This window comes from Prionailurus viverrinus, chromosome B4, assembly GCF_022837055.1.
Source record: "Prionailurus viverrinus isolate Anna chromosome B4, UM_Priviv_1.0, whole genome shotgun sequence".
Lineage (NCBI taxonomy): Eukaryota > Metazoa > Chordata > Mammalia > Carnivora > Felidae > Prionailurus > Prionailurus viverrinus.
The window spans coordinates 77,868,136-77,886,552 of NC_062567.1; the positions used below are offsets into that span (position 1 = coordinate 77,868,136).

Genomic DNA, 18,417 nt, shown 5'->3' on the forward strand with positions numbered 1-18,417 from the left:
TGGTGTTCACTGGGTATTAGTCCACTGGACATCTTCATGTACACGGACTCCTTAAGCTCGAGAAAATCCTGGTGTGGTGTTCTCCCTATCTGATGTGTAGGTGGGTAAGCTGGGGTCTTGCCTGAGAGCACATAGTAGGAATGGCAGAAGTGGGACCTTACACCCAGGTTCTTTTTCTCTCCATCAGAGTGCTGCTTTAGTAAGGAAGGGCGAATCTTGCCTTCCCTCTCCCCCCTGGAAAGACAAAAGCAGGAGAGGCCTGACGATGGAAGTTTCTTCGCCTGTGCTGGCTTTTGTGTTTTCCCCTGGCCCCTCAGTGTCTAGGACAAGGGAGAGATGATCTTTCCTGGTCCCAGCAAAGGCCTCTTTGTTAATAGCCACTGTGTTCTCCACGCGTCTTTGCTAACGGGTTGGAGCAGGGGGTGTGGTCTCCTCATGGCTGGAGGAGGGAACACACCCTGAAGTGTGGGAATCATTAAGGTTTGGAGGACAGGCAAAGGCATCCACACAAGCAACACCTCTTTCCAATGGGCGAGCCAGGGTGCAGTTCCGCCTCCTGTCCAGCAGGCGGCGGCCACAGCACAGTCGCAGCTGGAGGGCCTTACAATTCCCAAGTCTCACAGCTGCAGGGCAACCCTGCCAGGTGGCGGTATCTTTTCTGCAATTAAGAAAAGAGAACCCAGGCCCTTTGTTCCTTCTTGGTGCCCTGGAAGTTAGTCCTTCCGCCTGTCTGACCCCCATCTCTCTTCCCAGAGCAAGTAAGGGCAGGGTTGGAGGAGAACTCCCCCCACACCCAACCCCTTCTTAAGGCTCCTGCCCAGCTTCCCCATTTCTCCTGCCCAGCTTCCCCATTTCTTTCCAGAGGGAGCTGGGCAGAAGAGCAGGGAGTTGTAGAGGGGGCAGGACAAGAAGGGAGGGAGAAAGGATTCTCTAAGTTGGGAAAGAAGGAAAATGCCAAGCACCTAACACCAAATTTATCACTTTTTAAAAACAGGAGATTTTTCCCAAAAGTGAAGAATAAGAAACAATTCCAGTGTCCATGCATCCCAACTGCAGTCTTGATTCCAGGATACCTCTTTCACTCTCAGACCTGTTGTGGGGGAGGGGCAGAAAGAGGGCATGTGAGAGACCAGAGGTCCTACTGTCCCCACCCCTACTAGTCTGCCCATCCTCAAGCATCTAACCTCTGATGTCTGACGCCAGTCGCCCCGCTTGCCTGGCCTACGCAGGGGAGGGAGGACCGTAAAATCAGAGCCCACGAGGCCGTTTCATCAATGCCTCCGCTCCAGGCATGACCACTGCTCACCCAGCTTGGACATGAGGCTCTCCCTTTAGGTTCCAAATGCCCTTTCTCGGAAAGTCCACGGTCTACTTCGTCACCCAGTCCAGGAGCCAGAAACCCCAATACAGAGTCTCACCTCAACCCTTCCTCCTGCAGCTTAATCCCATTTTTCTCTGTCCACGGATACTAATACCCCCAAATCTTCTTGCCTCAGACAATAGCTCTGAGAGAAGGGCCGGCAGACACTGAAGCCGGTCCTCTGTTCCCCCATCCCCGAATTCCAGATCTTAGTCCTTGCCCTCATTGACACAGCCTGCTCTCCTGTAGACCAGGCAGCCCCAGCCCTAGGCTCTTACCGAGTTGGCTCCCTGGGAATCCAATGGTGGTATATGGGTTGTGGGTTCCCCTGTGCTGGGTTTCTCACTGCCCCTCTCCTGAGTTTTAGGGATGGATTCTGCAGGCTCTAAGGAGGGAAAAGGGGTGGTGGGAGGGAGAGGCAGTATTCATGAAAGCTTGGAGAGGGAGCTGCTCCTCTCACTACATCCAGTGACCCCTGAGAGGGGCCCAAGACCAGGCTGGGGGCAATCGGACAAGCCCAGCGGTGTTTCCTCTCATCACGATGATTACTACAGGCTCACTTTTTAAATTTGCAATCAGAAATTGAAAGATAAAAAAAACGCTTCAAAGGGGAGTTCAAAAAAGTTTGGGTACAATTGGGCAAAACCTGACCTGAGGTGATACGGGACTCCTTTTAGTCTTTATCCCATTTGGTAGGACCATTCATTTCACTGCAGAAATATTAATGTGTGTGATTACAGGGTGCTCTGTTGGAGGGTATTACGTAATATCAGTAGGTATATACACACACCATGTCACCTTCATAGAATGGGAAAAGCTCTGGATTCTGGAATCCCACCTGGGATGAGGGACTGTGGAGATGTGTTAACAGCACTACCAGCAGCTTCCGGTTCATTGCATGTGTCAGCTGCTGGGCTAGGAACCGGTCTCATTTCATTTTCACAAACAACCCAATGCAATAGGCATCGCCGTTACCATTTTACAGACTGAGGTTAAGTGAGTCGCTGGAGGTCTCCGGGCTGGTCAAGTGAGGAGGATTCTAGCTTGTGCGTGCTGGACCCCCACGGTGGGCTCGCTCCCTCTCTCCATACAGCAGGGAGCCCTGCAGCCCAGGTGGGGAGGGTTTGCTGTCATTCAGTAAGCAAAGGTGAGGAGACGCAAATACGTGGAATACATCCAGACATATCCGTATTCCCAGGACAGTTTCCGGCTCCTAGTAGACCCCTCCCTATCACGGGTAAGGTCTGCCTCCCCCCGGGCCAGTCCCTCCCCAGCCTCAACGTACTTTGTGCTTTCCCGGAAGGGCCCAGCCTTAACTCCGCTTCTGTGTCTGTGATCCCAGGCGGGCAGGACTCCTGGGTCCCTGTGCTCTCGGCGGCTCCCTCAGGTTCCTCTCCCTGCTGCTGTTGCCCCAGGTGATGTTCAACCATCATCTGGAGCTCTGGGGGCACAGAAAGGGAGGGACGTGACTGCTCAGAGTCTCAACAGCCCCGCTGAAGGGCCGGCAGACATTGCTGGTGTGACATTTCCATCCCCTGAGATCTGAACGGGGGTCGGTGGCGGGGAGGGGTGGGGTGGGGAAAGATATGAGCTGGGCACTAAGGAGGGCCTAAAGCTAGACAATAAAACATACTTCCTTCAAAAGTCAGAGAGGCGAGGGGCAGGGCCTTCAGGAAGAAAAGACCCTCCTAACTTGCTGGGATACTTGGGGCAAAAGAAAAGACTCAGTTTAGGTTCAAGAAATATTTGAGTACCTTCTGTGTGGTGAGCACTGAATATTTTATTTAACTGCCGTAGTGAGGTGGTACTCGGGGCTCAGTAGGTTAAGCAGGTTCTGCCAGGCCACCCAGCTAGTGGGAGGCAGAACTGGAGCCCAGCCCAGACTGTCTAGCAAACGATTCAACTCTAACAGAGGCAGGTTTCAAGACTTCGCAATGGTTCCCTGCAAAGGGGTCGTCAGGTCTACGGCTCAGCCTCAGGCACAGCGGGGCAGAAGGGGATGGGAAGGGTGTTCCTAACCTTTCATTGTGGGTGTGGTCCTTGTCACCTTCTTCCGTTGCCGTGGAGACATGGACAGAGTGGACTGTGAAGGACACAGGGCACAGATGGGGGCCGGCCCGTCTCACCCACCTTCTGTGCCTTGCCATGCTTTGGACTGGAGATTGGGGGGTCGGTGTGGGCTTCAGAAAGTGGGGGAGAAGATTCCTGCTTCCCAGCCACCCCTCCCCCGATCCCCACAGTGAGCAAAGAGACTGAGTGTGGGGGGATATGGCGTGAGTGTGTGTCCGCTCATTGGGAGGGACGCAGAGAAGGGGGAGTCGGAAGGCCCTAGAGATTGGAAGGGCAGAGGAATAATCCCCTAATAATTCTCTGGGCTGGGCTGAGCGTGAGGGACCAGCTCACCTTGAGAAGCGGGTTGGGGATCCGGTCTTCATCTATCTCTGAGGGGGAACAGGGAAAGGAGAAAGTGAAGAGGACTGAAAACCCGGGGGGGGACCCCCAAAAAAGAGCTGACTTCCCAAGGGGAGGAGTCTCGGTGATCACCTCTTCCCTGATCTGTCCCTCACATAGGCCGCTAGGAAGTCAGCCTTGATGGCTGGCTGCCCCAGGCCTGCTCCCTTCAGCTCCCCCCTGCCTTGCTTTCTTCCCGGTACGTAGTCCTGTCCTTGACTCTGTGGTCCATCGTGTATCTACATCCTCGCCTCAGACCTGGAGGTTCCCGAAGTGGGATCGGTGTGGTGTGTTTGCTCCTTTCCTCTCTCTGAAGTATCCATAGCTCTTTCTCCTCCCAATCATTGACCAGGTTCAGAACGGAACCGTGCATGGGAGGGAATACCAGATAAAAAAGAGCAAGTTTATCCTGCACAGGGAGGTACAACCAATTTTGGTAGTTGGGGGCAAGCCGGACATTCAGGCATCTTGAACTCCAGTCTGGCTTATTAGCATGACCACCTCTCCCCGACATTCCCTGAGACCCTGTTCTCTCCCCAGACCTTGCTGGGCACAGTGGTGACCGGCATGCCAGCTGCTCCCTGAGCTGTGTCTAACCTTCCCCTTCCCCTCTGGGGGCTGTGAGGCTAGCTGATGGAGGCGGTGTCTCCCCCTCACAGCTGTCACTGCCTCTGGGGGTGGGGGCCTCAGCGTCTCAGTTGCTCGAGAAACCTGGAAGACTGTTGCCGCAGCAACGGCACTCAGTTGACCACCCCAATTCCTGGGGGGGCTTAGGACGCAGGTGCGTTCCCTCCCCTCCCTAGCACTGCTCCGTCTTTCCAAAGCAAAGGAAATCCTCTTGCTAATCCAGCCGCCCGCTTTCCCGACCCTGGGAACTAGAAGCTCTCGGACTCCTCAGATCTGCCCTTCTTCCAGCCAGCGCCCCCTCCTTCTCTCACTGGACCCCCTCAGCAGCCCCCACTCCCTTCAGCGACCCATCCCGGGGGTGGTTACCTGGGGATGACTGGTCACTGGTCAGCACGAGGGTGGCGGGGGTGGGGCGGCGCCTCCGAATCTGAGGGGAGAGGTCAAGTGCACGTGGCAGTCTCAAAGCCCCACCCAGTACCCTTCAGCAACATAATCCAGGCCACCCGCTTAACATACCTCAAAAATGACCACATTACACTGAGCCTCAGGTCCCACATTACACTGACATTCTTGGGCCCATTCCTTTCCCTTAGGGACCCAAAAGATCACCCCCGCCCCCTCTATCCCCCATCCCCCCTTTCTGTTTCCGCATCTCCCCAGCTCTCCCTCTCAGCAGCTGTATCTGCTCAAATGCATCGATCTCTGGCCTGCTGTCCTTCCGTCCATCCTGATCGATGGTCAGAAATAACCTGACAGGGCACGAGGGCTTTCCCCCAGTCTTCTAGCCCACCACCCCAGACAGACAGGAACGTTTTGTGCGCCAGCATCTGTGGACAGCACCCCTCACACCCAGCCCAGCCTGGGCGACGGCACCAGGAAGGTAGGTCTGAAGGTGCGTTCCCTCGCCCATGCCCCTCTCTAAATTCCATGTCCCTCTCTAAATTTCTCCCTCTGTCATCGGACACACTGCCTTTCTAATTTGTCAGCAAGTGTGGTCTGGGCAAATCCTTGTAAGGGTAAATAAGGGTAAATAAAATACAGGCAGGACCTAGTGGGGGGGGGGTGCTAAAGTTACCTGAAAAATCTTATCCGGGGCCCCAGGGTCCCATTCTAAGAAATTAACATATAAAAGCTGGTTGACTCCTGGGCCTCTGAGCCCCTCTGCCCACTGCTGCTCTTCTGCCAGGCTGCCAATAAAGTTGATTGTTGTTGCAGTCAGTCCAAGGACTCTTGGGACATGTAGGTTTTCTTTCCTTTCTCGGGAGGGTTTTGAGGCTTGGAAGTGAGGGGAGCGCATGGGGCTGGAGTCCCTACAGCAACCTTCCAGGGCAGCAGGGGGGTGGGGGGAAGCCAAAGGGCTGGGAGAGGGGTTAAGATCATCCAGGGCTGAGCGCGGTAGGGCGAGGATACTGAAGGATGGAATTCCTCTCTCTCTCTGTGTCCATTATTTAGTATCACTACCACTGGGGGCGGGGGTGGTAAGATGCCCGCCCCTCTCTATGCCCAGAAAATGGATGTCAGCCTTAGCCAAGAGGCACAGTGTTAGTCTGAGAGGGGGATTCTCCCCAAAGAAGTGAGATGCACAGAATGGGGGGCTCTTGGGGTGGGTCACTGTTTTCTCTGGAAAATCCAGTGGCATCTGTTTTGGGTGACATTTCAAGGTCCCCGGCAGTGCTGGTTGTGTGTGTGTGTGCGTGTGTGTGTGCAGTCATACACATATGCATACACATATGCACTACACACACATGAGCTGTGAGTCCGTCTGGCCATTCCTGGTGCAGATGTGCTGGGCACCAGCAGGCGGGTACGTGTTCTTCCCGAATGTGGGGTGAGGGCCATCCTTTCCTAGGAGAGGACTCCTTTTTATTTCTCTCCTGCTGTAGGCGGAGGGGGAGTGCTGGTTGTGGAAGAGTCAGAGAGGCAGGGAGAGGGTGGGGGTGTTAGTGGAAGTTGGGAGTCCGAGAAGGAGACCACAAGCATGCCGGAAAGGGCTTTTGAGAGGGCACCAGGGCTCTGTGATGTTGGACAGGTCCCTTCCTTAACCTTGGACAAGATCTCTAGGCGCTCAGAGTCTTGGACAATTTTGATATCCTAGAGATATCAGAGAAGGGAGTAAAGTCAGACTTCCTAAAGTAACCCCCCCCACCCCAGGCACCTGAACTACTAGGAAGTGAATAGATGGTCTTTCTTCTTTTTCTTGCACCTCCCCAAATTCCGAGTGCTCAAGGATACCTCGTGCCTTTGCCTCTGATTTATTGCCAAACCAGTCACACCAAGTACCTGGTCTCCGTGGGCGCCCCTCCATCCCCTGCCACTCTGTGCTCTGTAACTCCTAGCTTCTAACCCCCTTTGCTCTCCCATGTCAGTCTGGATTAGGCCCTCTTGCCACGCCTGGAGCTTTTTGCTTGGGTTACACACTTGGACGACACAGCGAGAAGGGCTGAGGTTAGGCTGCAGGTAGAATTTCAGGTCTAGTGGACAGGACACCGATTTCTGAAGACTGGAGAAAAACAGACGGCAGTCCCGTCTCTCTCTTTTTCCCTCTGGCTCCAGAGAACTATCTTCTCCTCCTGTGTCTCCCGACCCCTGAACCAGCTGGACTACCCCCTCCTCCTCCCAATACACATGGACACCTGCCGTCTCTAACACCAAACAGATGCAGGTGTCAGGGAGACCTGTCTGTGCCAGTGGAAGGCAATCCTTCTTGGAACCTCACCCCTAACCACCCCCAGCCCACACTCACGGCCGTTTCCTGGGGCTGAGGGTATCTTAGCTAATCCCCTGCCTCCAGGCGTAACAGTCTTGCCCCTGACTCTGGGGGGACACTCCCCAGGCTCGGGCTCTCCACCCTGCTCATCCTCACCAGGCTTGAGGCCTCACCACAGTCCGTCCTGCTGTCACACCTTGGGGGTCTGGAGACGAGGCTCCCCCAAGGCCAGGGAGAGGACAGATCAGGTTCCTCACCCTTCCCCACACTTTGGGAAGCTGAAGTTGCAGGGAGAGTGTGTGCACCTACCCCTCCCTTCAGATCCCGACCTTCTCCCAAACAGCTGGAGCCCACACAGAGAACCCTCTCCAGCCCATCCCAAGAGGTCACAGGGTGTTGTCAGGTGGGGAGGCCCCGCCAGAGCCCTGGCAGCCGCGTGGGGGAAATGGAGAACTGACCTTGTGGCCGACAGATATTCTTTAGGACCGGGGATGTCCAGGCAAATGGACAGAGAACACAAAACGAGATGGCGCAAATGAGCAAATATTTGGCAAATGGGCGGTAATAGTGACCACGGGTGGTCACCCTCTCCACACACATGCTCACTCTCCCTGAGACACACACTTGCTCACACACTCTCATCCACTGCCGCCTCTGCCAGGCTGCTCTGAGCTAAAAATAGGCCAGGCCCACGGCTGGGCCAGGGCCCTGGACTCCCACCCCTTGAGCCCAGGCCAGCGCAGTGCTGCTCCCGTGTTTAGGGAGTCCCTTGCACCCAGCTCCCAGAGAGCCCCTGCCTCTGGCTTCCCAGCGCCATTCTCTGCAGGCCACCCCCACTCTCTGCTCCGAAGGGCAGGAGTTGGGAATAAGGACCCACGTGTCCAGACTTGCATTAGAGGGGAGCCTCAGCCTGCAGACCCAACCACCCCTCTCCCAAAGCCTGGACGCTCTTGGTTTTCCTAGGTTCCTTCTGGTTCTCACTCTCTGGAGTCACGCAAGGTGGCCTTCAATGAGGGGAGGGCTGGGAGAGCTATTTCTCTTCTTTCAACTCCTTTCTGCAGCACCAGGCTCCCTCCGTTCCCCGCCGCCTCCCCTAACCCCTCCCGCAAGGCTGCCGGGCCCCTACGGCGCCCCCTCCCCCCCCTCCCCCTCCCCGAGCTCAGAAACTCTGGCGGGGGTTGACTGAGTGGGGGATGCCATACTGGCGAAGGGGGTTGGGGTCGTGTCCTCAGGCAGGCCCCCTCCCCCAGGGCTGGGGCGCAGAGAGAGACTCTGCGGGGACAGGCTTCGAGTGGAGGCGCTCGTGCTAGCACGGACAGGGAGAGGTGGCTCCAACAGTGGGGGAGGGGATAGAAGACCCCCCCCTCCCCCCCAAACTGAGCGCGGTCGCCCTCACAGGGGCGCACTGCCGAGGGCGGACGAAGCAGGTTTCTCAGATCCCCCAGCCTAGGGGGTCCCTCGTTCTTTGCAGGGCGAGTCCCCTGCCACCCCGCCCGGCTCCGCACCTGCTCCGCCGCCTCGGGGTCAAGGTGCGGCTCCAGCAGCGGGACCGTGAACTGGATCTTCCGGGGGCTGTTGTCTTGCTCCATGGCTGGGGCGGCGGCCGCTGGGCCGGCGCTGCGGCGGGAGGGAAGGCGGCGGGACTCGGGGCTGGGGCGGGCGCGCTCGCTCTCCGCTCCGCTCCGGCCCCGGCCCCAGCCCGGCGCGCTCGGCTCCCGGCGCCCTGCTCGGCGCTCCCCGCTCGCGGCCCCGGGGACTCTGCCGCCGCCGATTGGCTCCGCACCCGCCCCTCCCGGCCCCCTCCCCCTCCCCCCCGCCCGGAACCTTAACCCCGTCGTGGCTGCGCCGCGGGCTGCGGGGGTCTCCGCCCCGCGGGCGGGCGAGCCGGGCGTGGCCGGGTCCCAGTCTGGGTCGGCGGCCCAGGCGGGCCTCCGGGTGTCCTCAGAGCTCGGGGCAGGGAGTGGGGGTGGGGAGCGGTAAGGAGAACTTCTCCAGGCTAGGGGGACAGGTTTTAGGAGCGGGAAGGTGGAGGGGCGCTGGCAGGAGGAGGCGGCAAACGCGAGAGGAAGATTTCGTTTATGATCCTGCAAGGGGTTGTCTCATAGAGCAAAGAAGGGAAGGGGATTTAGGCATGCAGCAGGAGGGATGAAGGCTAGACACGGAGAGGGACTTTCCCTTGAGAAGAAAACAGTAGAGCGAAGGGGAAAACTCGGAGGGGAGGTGTGAGGGCTGGGCGCGGGTCTTCTGTTCACTCGGCCGGCAGGCAGGGGGGAACTGAGGCCTTACAGGGTCTCCAGAGGCCAGAGCCTCTCTGTTGAAGTACCGATGGGAGTGGGTGGAGGGCTCAGGGAGAGAGGACCATCTGGGACTCAGCAGAAGGAGTGTTGGGGGGTGGGGAGCTGATGATGCTTGTGAAATAGATTTCTCTTTCTGCTTGCTAAACTACGGGGCTGGGAAAGCAGGTGAAAGGCCTGCAAGGGGAGAATGCTGGGGGATGGAACGGAAACTCCTGGTGGGGTGGCTCGTTTACAGTTGGGGTTGATTTCCAGTTCCACTACTGGCGGGATAATGAAAGTGATCTGCTGTAACTGAAGGGATGGAGGTTAGACTAGGTGAAGAACTTACCACCTTGGTGTAGGACCAGATGTCAATCAGGACCAGTGAGTGAGGCAGATAGGATATTCATAGGAGCTGTTGGGCACCATGCCAGGGCCTGGGGGCCATCGCATAGAGGGGAAAAGAGGTGCCAAGGACCTGGGGAGGGGCAGGGCTAATGAATCACGGGGGGGGGGGGGGGGGGGGGGGGGGGGGAGGGGGAGGAGAAGAAGTAGGGAGGAGAAGGGACAGGGAGTTCTGGGGGAGGGGCTGGGCCAGGGCCAGGGCCAGAGATCTGTTTCTTTAGCCTTAAGCCCAGCAACTGCAAGTTCCATACAGATTAATGCCTGGTTCTCTGGGGTCCCTATGATCACTCTTTCCTCCTAGGGGTCAGCCTCAACTCTTAGTTGCCTCCTCTCCTGGGCAGCCCTTCCCTGACCTGGATTTCACACCACTTCCCCTTTTTACCTCCCAAAATAACCTCCCCTCTCACTCCCCCCCCCCCCCCCCCCCCCCCCCCCCCCCGCCCCAGCCATATCTTTTTACACATGCCAGGCTCAGCTCAGTTTTCTCAGGACAACACTGGGGTATAGGGACCCAGTGGGCCAGCCAGACCTCCATTTGCATGCTAACTGACCCCATTTTATTGTCACTAGACTCTAGGAATGACCCCCTACACTCAGCATGCACTTGTGTGTGGGGGGCTTTTCATTCTTTTAAAAAACATTTTTCCAGTTTTATTGAAAAGTAATTGACATGCATTACTGTATAAATTTAAGGCATACAGTATGATGATTTGATTTACATATATTGTGAAATGATGACCACAATAGGGTCACCTAACATCCATCTTCTCATATAGATACAAAAAAAAAAAAAAAAGAAAGAAAGAAAGAAAAAGAAAAAAAGGGGAAAAACATTGCTCCTTGTGATAAGAACTCAGGATTTACTCTGTTAACAACTTCCCTATATAGCTATATAGCTATAGTCATCATGTTGTACGTTCCATCCCTTATTTATTTACTTATTTGAAATTTTGTTTAATGTTTATTTATTTTGGGGAAAGAGAGAGGGAGAGCATGAGCAGGGGAGGGGCAGAGAGAGAGGGAGACACAGAATCTGAAGCAGGCTCCAGGCTCCGAGCTCTCAGCACAGAGCCCGATGCGGAGCTTGAACCCACAAACCGTGAGATCATGACCTGAGCTGAAGTCTGATATTTAACCAACTGAGCACTTATTTATCTGAAATCTGGAGGTTCGACCTTTTGACTACCTTCCTCCACTCCCCCTCGCCCTGTCTTCTGCTTCTGATAACCACCAATCTTATCTCCTTTTCTCTGAGTTCAATTATTTTTTAAGATTCCACATATAAGTGAGGTCATACAGTATTTGTCTTTGATTTATTTCACTTAGCATAATGCTCTCAAGGTCCATCCATGTTGTCACAAATGGCAGAATTTCCTCATTTTTTTTTATGGCTGAAAAATATTCCATTATATCTATAAATCTATATCTAAATCTATGTCTATATCTATCTATATCTATCTCACAAGGTTATCCCTTCATCCATCTGTGGTTGTGTGTCTTCCTATTGTAAATAATGCTGCCATGAACGTGGGGGTGCAGATATCTTTTTGCCTTTAGCCTCTCTTTGACGTAGCAAGGCCAACCAGGAAAACAACTGATTGTATTTCCCAGCCCCTCCCCTGAAACTACCCCCATGTCCCCAACCAGAGTGACTGGGGAGGGAGGGGATAAGAAGACACTGAAGCCAAGAGAATAAAGGTGGGGTGGGGAACACAGGACCCATTAGCAGGCAGGCACTTTGGTTTCCTCCTCACTCACTCACCTCCTAACCACGCATACCCAGAGCAGAGTCCAGAGTATCCTCTACATAGGTGACTGGCACATCCCTTACCCCATTCCACCGGGACTCTGGAACTTGAAGCCAGGATTCTCACGTTCCTGGATCTCTGGAGCCCCAGAATCCCCTCACTGAGCTTCAGTTTCCTCATTTGTAAAATGGGAGAAGAGTCTCCACCTGATAGGGTATCATCTGAGGTAAGATACTGGCATGTAGAAGACCCTCGATGAACCCATGACTGCTGTCGTTACTGTCTTGTTATCTTCTAGCAGACAGCAGAGTTTGGGGAGACATCCCTCCAGGGTTTCATCAGGAGAACCTCTACCCTACCCCAGTCATCCAATTTGCCTGGGCCTCTTTCCCTTGTATCCCTCAGACTTTGGTCTGGCCATGGAAATTCCTCCCCAAGTCCTACACCCACCCTTCATGTTGCTTCCTCAAGCTCCAGAGTCTCCGAACCCATGGTCTGAAAGCTACAGGTAGGGAGAGGGGCCCCGATTGCGCAGGCCTTGGGGAGATGCCCCATGAGGGGCTGTGTGGGAAGAAGGGTCCCGGGAGCAGCCGGTGCTGGGGTGGAGGCAGAGGAGGAGAGAGCCGGGAGAGGGAGGAGACAGCTCCGGGCTTGGCTTTTCCAGGAGGAGGCTGGGTGCGGGTGGGCGAAGCGTTTCTGGGTAGTGGGGAGGTGGAGTGTGACTGGCCTCAGCTCCTGGTGCTGGGGTCTCCGCGTGGGCTACAATGGGTCTGTCCGTGTGTCCTGTTTGGACCTTTATTCATGCCAGAGCTGGGTGAGTGGCTGTGTCTGATGGGCTTGTGGGTGGAAGAAGGCACGGGTTGCTCACACATGGGGCTGGGGAGTTGCGGAGGGCCTGCCATCCGCTCTTGGAACCCTCTAGAATAAGAGGTGGAGCCTGTGCTGACCCAGACCTTCCCCAGCTCGCTTGTGTCTGTGCCAGCGTGCTCCTTTGTACGAGCGTTCCCATCCCCGCTGCAGTCACAGCCCGGCCGGAGGAGCGGCCGCTGTTCTGCGCAGTGCCCTTCTGGGTCCATGAAATATTTAAGGCTACAGGGATGTGACTTGGTGATGCAGTCACTTAGCCTTAGCTCCCACCCGCCCTGCTCTGGGAGCTGGACTCTGGGTTGATGGGGCTGCTTTTTTCGCTCTCAGCATGGTCTTCTCTTATTTGTCTGTCCTCCTTACCCCCACTCAGCTTCTCAGGCATTAATTCACGACTCCTCACAACTGACCAGGAGGGAGGCATATGTTAGGATCTTTATTTTACTTTTCATGGGCGGGGCCGTGGAGCAAACTGATTCTGGGATGGGCCGCTTGGGTTGGCGTTTGGGAGGTTAGAGGTCAATTCTTCCCTCTGCTGCCAACTCTCTGGGCCACTGTGGGGCAATCGCTACCTCCCTACCCCCAAACACACAGTGGCCTTTGTTTCCTCACCTGTAAATGAAGGGAGCAGGTGACTACGTGGGTTTCTCCCCATTCTAATATTTTGTCATTTGGGGCTAGGGATGCTCTAGCCACATATTGGGAAGTCTCAGACCCAGGGTTGGGACCCAGAGGTAGGGACCTCACCTCTATCTTTGCATGTCTCCCTGCCTGGCCACTGTGGCAGGGGTTAAACCCCTGCCTGTTGGATACATAATGCATGCATACTTTTTTTTTTTTTAAACATTTATTACTGAGAGACAGAGACAGAGCGTGAGCAGGGGAGGGGCAGAGAGAGGAGGAGACACAGAATCCAAAGCAGGCTCCAGGCTCTGAGCTGTCAGCACAGAGCCCCATGCGGGGCTTGAACTCATAAACTGCGAGATCATGACCTGAGCTGAAGTTGGACGCTTAACCGACGGAGCCACCCAGGCACCCCGCATGCATGCTTTTTCACACATATAGCTCTGAGGAGGTGAGGCTAGAGACTGATTTATACACCAAAGGAGCAACGACCCCATCCAAGTGGTCCCCCTGGGAAGCCATATGTTCATACCGATTTGCTGCAGTTTCTCAAACATTTCTGGAAACTTCTGGAATCATCTGAGATCTTGTGACATATGCTCTGAAAATCCTCACGGTAGAGTGAATCTTTGTCCTTTGGAGTGGCTTTGCTCTTCTGGAAACACCTGAGAGTCTTCAGGGGTCATGCATTGTGAAGAAGGAGGGAAGCCAGGTGGGGAGAAGAACTTGATCTGGAACTGAGGTGCGGGTACCCCGGAGTGAGGCTGCATGTCCCTTGCAGCTCTGACACCCATCTAGAAGACCTCTCTGCAAGAGAAGTTTCCAGAGCTTCTCGTGAGCCCCAGCAGCATCCATGGTGGGGATGTGTGGCGTCTAGGGGGATGACTTGGAAGGCCCAGCCTCCCTCCACTGTGTACGTCCTGGTTTGCCTGTGAAAAAGCCCATCGTTGCAACTCTGCCAGGCGTGGGTACACCCCCCTGCAGCTGGCGCTCTCGGGAATGGGGCCAAAGCTGGTGATTCAAACACAGGGGCTGCTCATTTCCAAAGTGCTTTGCGTCTTCTTGAACCACAAACTGGTAGAAGTGGAAGAGACATGAAGATCAATCCACTCCCCCCTTCAAACAAGAGAGGTGAAACTGAGGCCAAGAGAGAGGAAGCAGCTCTCCCCAACTAGAATCCATGCCAGTGCTTTTTCCGATAAGCCAGGTTTGGCGGCTTTTGCGGGGCAATGGCTGAACCTGGAACAGTGGCGTGGACCAGATGACCTCTTGAGAGGCACTTTAACCCTCTGGTCATCACCAGCTCAGAAGAACCTGTCCTTAGCTGGCCCCTCCTACTCCAACTCTGACAGGTTGGATTCATTCTTCCAACCAGTATTTATTGGGTGCCAGGCATTATGCTAAGTGCCGGGGATACGGTGGAGCACAAAACAGATAGTCTCTGGGCATCTTACAGCCTAGGAGGGGTCTGGGCAGTGGTGGGCTGACCAAGCAATTATAAACGATGACTACTACAAAGGGGGAAGTCCAAAGAATGAGATGCATCCAGAAAGAAGGAAGGTCAACGTAACCTCTGACTGCTTAGATCCCTCCCCCCCACCCCCCCCCCCCAACTCCATCCCATAGGAGCTCCTTCCCGCATAGGGGTTAAACACCCAGCCTCTGGAGCACTCTGCCTGGGTTCAAGTCATGCCACTTAGTAGCACTGTGGTCTTGGGCAAATTGTATAACCTCTCTGAGCCTCAGTTTTCCCACCTGTAAATAACAGGTATCCCTACTGTTATAGAGAGGGGTGGGATGAGGTGAGGTCCATAATGTGCCTGGCTCAGTGCCTAGTACCCGTTAGGCACTCGAGAAATGGGCATGAGTGATTAGGAGTCCATCTTAGCAAATGTTTTCTCCTTTGACTCTGGAAAAAGCAGGGGGTGAAGAAATGGGGATTTCAAAGCTTTCAGAACTGGGGTTTGGGCATCTGTAGGACATCCCTTGCCCCTTTTCAGCCAGAGCCTGCTCCTCCCCACCTCTGTCTGATCAGCTGTTCTTGATGTCCAGCTGTGTTCTCATCAGCATGGATGGCCTGCTAATTAACACCCGTCCTGTTAATGATTACATCTAATGACTTTGACTTGGGCATGAGACGGAAAATTCCCCAGCCACGGGACTGGATGAGGGTACGTTACCAAGGTAGGAGGGAATGGCCCCCTGGGCTCTGACCAAGTTGTTGATGGTAGGCAGCTGGGGGAGGGGAGCAGATTGCCTGGGTTTTCTCTCTGGGCTGCTCAGCCGGGGGAATGTGGATGGTGGGGGTCATTTGAAAGTTATGGCCAACCGTCCTTCCCCACTCCTCCCAGGCTTGGCAGAGTGCACCAGGCCCCGGCCCAAGACTTGGCATTCCTCTTGCCACGGGTTGGTGGTTGATTGCTCCTGCAGCCAGGCAAGGCTCGAGATGGTGTATTGGTTTCTCAGGGCTCCTGTAACAAAGTGCCACCAACCAGGTGATGGTGACTCAAAGCAGCAGGAACTTCTTCTGTCACAGTTCTGGTGGCTAGGCGTGTGAAATCAAGGTGTCAGCAGGGCTGTGCTCCCTCTGAAGGCTCTAGGGCAGAATCCTTCCCTGCATCTCTCAGCTTCTGATGGCCCCAGGTGCTCCTTGGTTTGTGGCATCGTTACTCCATTGTTTACATGGCCTTCTTTCCGCTTGTGTCTCTGTGTCCTCTCCTCTTCTTATAAAGACTTCAGTCATGGGGAGCCTGGGTGGCTCAGTCTGTTAAGCTTCTGAGTTTGGCTCAGGTCATGATCTTGCAGTTCACGGGTTCGAGCCCCGTGTCGGGCTCTGTGCTGACGGCTCGGAGCCTGGAGCCTGCTTCAGATTCTGTGTCTCCCTCTCTGTCTCTCCTCTGCTCGTGCTCTGTTTTTCTCTCAAAATAAATAAGTAAACATTAAAAAATAAAGACTTCGGTCACTGGATTTGGGATCCTCCCCTAAATCCACGATAATTTCATCTCAAGATCCTTAATTAATTACATACATCTGTAAAGCTTCTAGTTCCAAATAAGGTCACAGCTGAGGTTCTAGGTGTACCTGAATTTTTTGGAGACACTACGTGCCCCACTACAGATGGTGCCTGGCAGGGCAGAGAGGTGATGCTGACCCTGTGGCCCGTGCTGGGGCTGGCACCTGCCTCTCCTCCCCAAGTAGAGGAAGTTCTCAGGAACTCTGGGAGGGGCTGACTCGGGTCTCAAAAGGCCTAGAAAGGGAGGCGACTAGTGGAAAGTGGTGAAGGGATGGGAGTAGGGATGTTCTAGATTGGAGAAAAAAAGGCTGAGAAGACTTTGAAGGGAAAATCCTGGGTCCCTGTAATTTAGTCCTATCAGAGGGGAGAGTGTAACCCATGTTATACTGTATATATGTTATCTATATACATACTATGACATGTATTGTATACTGTATGTTATATTTTATATTATGTGGCAACCACCACTTGTCATGTAATAAGAAAATAAAGTTGCAGTTTGATTTCCCCGGTGAGTTTGATTCATGACATTATCCTTTACGCTTCATTGGGATGCTGGACAGGGGCATTTTTTTCCCTTGCTCTAAGGAAAGACTCTTAACTATTTTGCTTACTCTCACGTAAGAGACAGGCATGGAGCGTTGATCAGAAACTAGAACAACCAGGCGAGTACATGAATCAAAACTTGGCGCTATTTAATGTCATTCTTGTGCCGCCTGTTGGGCCCAGTTCAGTTGCCGGGGAAAGGAGCGGGTGACTGGCTTCTGTCTGTCATGTTCTCCCTCCTCCCCTGCCCCCCAGGCCTGCCCTTCGCCCGCTCTCACCGGTTGCCTTTTCAGAGTGAGGTGCGGTGGGGAGAGGTGGGGTGGTGTGGAGCAGACAGGAAGGGGCAGGTGAGATTTCACTCGGTGATACTCAGACTCCTCTTCCATCAGCCGGTGGTATCCTTGCCCCTTTCTCTCTGATCTCTGGTGACTGTTCTCTCGTGGGCCCTTTCCTGGCTTCTCAGAGCTTTGCTGTCAGCCCCATTCCCCTGTGTTCCCTGACTCCAGGAATTTGAGGCTCCTTCTTCAGCCGTTGGGGTCCTTGTGTCCCTCGAGGTAGCCCTACTGGACAGCGCCCAAGATGGATGCATGGGGATATGCTTGTTTCTCTCCCAGGACCCAGAACGGATTCTTCTTTGCCAGGCAAACTAGCCCAGGGCCTTCTAGAGGACCAGCTCTGTCAGTCTGCCCACATGGCGGTTCCTTGGTCCTTCCTTCTCCTTCTAAAGTTCTGGGTGGCATCCAGGCCCCAGGACACTCTGCCCTTACCTCAAGGGGCCACATACTCAGCTTTTGGGGTAACCTCTGTAAGCACCCACCGGGTTTGCTGTGAGGTGGGTAGGCCCTATCTCCTTCCCTGGAGGAGGGGAGATGGGGCTCACAGCACAGCTTTATCCAAACATTGCCTCTTAATAAAAATCCTCCCTTCACTCCGTACTATGAGATTAAAAAATTTTTTTTAAATTTATTTTTGAGAGAGAGAGAGACGGAGCACAGGCAGGGGAGGGGCAGGGAGAGAGGGAGGCACAGAATCCGAAGCAGTCTCCAGGTTCTGAGCTGTCAGCGCAGAGCCCGATGTGGGGCTTGAGCTCACGAGATGTGAGATCATGACCTGAACTGAAGTCAGACACTCAACTGACTGAGCCACCCAGGTGCCCCTCGTACTATGAGATTAAAAAAAAAATATCCTTAGTCTGGCCGAGGTGGTCAGAAACTAGTTCTTAAAAATTTCCTTTGAAATTTGTCACATGATGAGTTGGTACTTCACTTTAAAATCTCACCTGTTTGGGGCACCTGGGTGGCTCAGTCGGTTAAGTGTCCGACTTTGGCTCAGGTCATGATCTCACGGTTCATGAGCTTGAGCCCCACATCGAGGTCTGTGCTGACAGCTCAGAGCTTGGAACCCGCTTCAGATTCTGTGTCTCCTTCTTTCTCTGCCCCTCCTGCACTAGCACTCTGTCTCTCTCTCTCTCTCTTAAAAATAAATAAACATTAAAAAATTTTTTAAAAACCCTCATCTATTGTATCTTGGCGCCTACTTGAACTTCTAATTTTAATATCTTGTTACAAAAGCGCCTGGGACAGTTAAGATTGTGCCAGCAGAGGGGGACATCAGGTTCTAAATCCATACTGGCAACTTCTCCGCCTCAGGGAAGGGGAGGACACCAAACAAATGGTCAGAGGCCGAAGGGCCACCAGAGGGCAGCAGATCCTGTTTCAAACTCTTGTCTTTCATTGTACTCCTTGGAATAGTTTCTCATTGTTCCCAGAGACCAGGTAGAGCCCAGGTGGTGGGCC

General features: G+C 54.3%; 1 protein-coding gene across 1 annotated transcript; it reads right to left on the reverse strand.

The window, feature by feature from the left end:
• Positions 1-959: 959 nt before the first annotated feature.
• On the reverse strand, positions 960-8,882 carry PPP1R1A (protein phosphatase 1 regulatory inhibitor subunit 1A). Its single transcript, XM_047867239.1, has 7 exons — positions 8,651-8,882; positions 4,805-4,865; positions 3,764-3,801; positions 3,380-3,443; positions 2,646-2,801; positions 1,639-1,745; positions 960-1,090 (listed from the first exon to the last, which is right to left on the reverse strand). Exons 1-7 carry the CDS (start codon positions 8,732-8,734, stop codon positions 1,085-1,087), a joined length of 516 nt encoding a protein of 171 aa, XP_047723195.1. The 5' UTR covers positions 8,735-8,882; the 3' UTR covers positions 960-1,084.
• Positions 8,883-18,417: the final 9,535 nt, after the last annotated feature.

Bases quoted from the DNA above. Each gene is read 5' to 3' on its own strand.
- PPP1R1A (XM_047867239.1), bottom strand. From the start codon at position 8,734: ATGGAGCAAGACAACAGCCCCCGGAAGATCCAGTTCACGGTCCCGCTG. The intron at 2,802-3,379 runs GTTAGGAACACC...CTGTGCCCCCAG, and splicing joins GACCACACCCACAATGAAAG to AGCTCCAGATGATGGTTGAA. The intron at 1,746-2,645 runs GTACGTTGAGGC...TTCCCTCCTTAG, and splicing joins CCCTTCCGGGAAAGCACAAA to AGCCTGCAGAATCCATCCCT.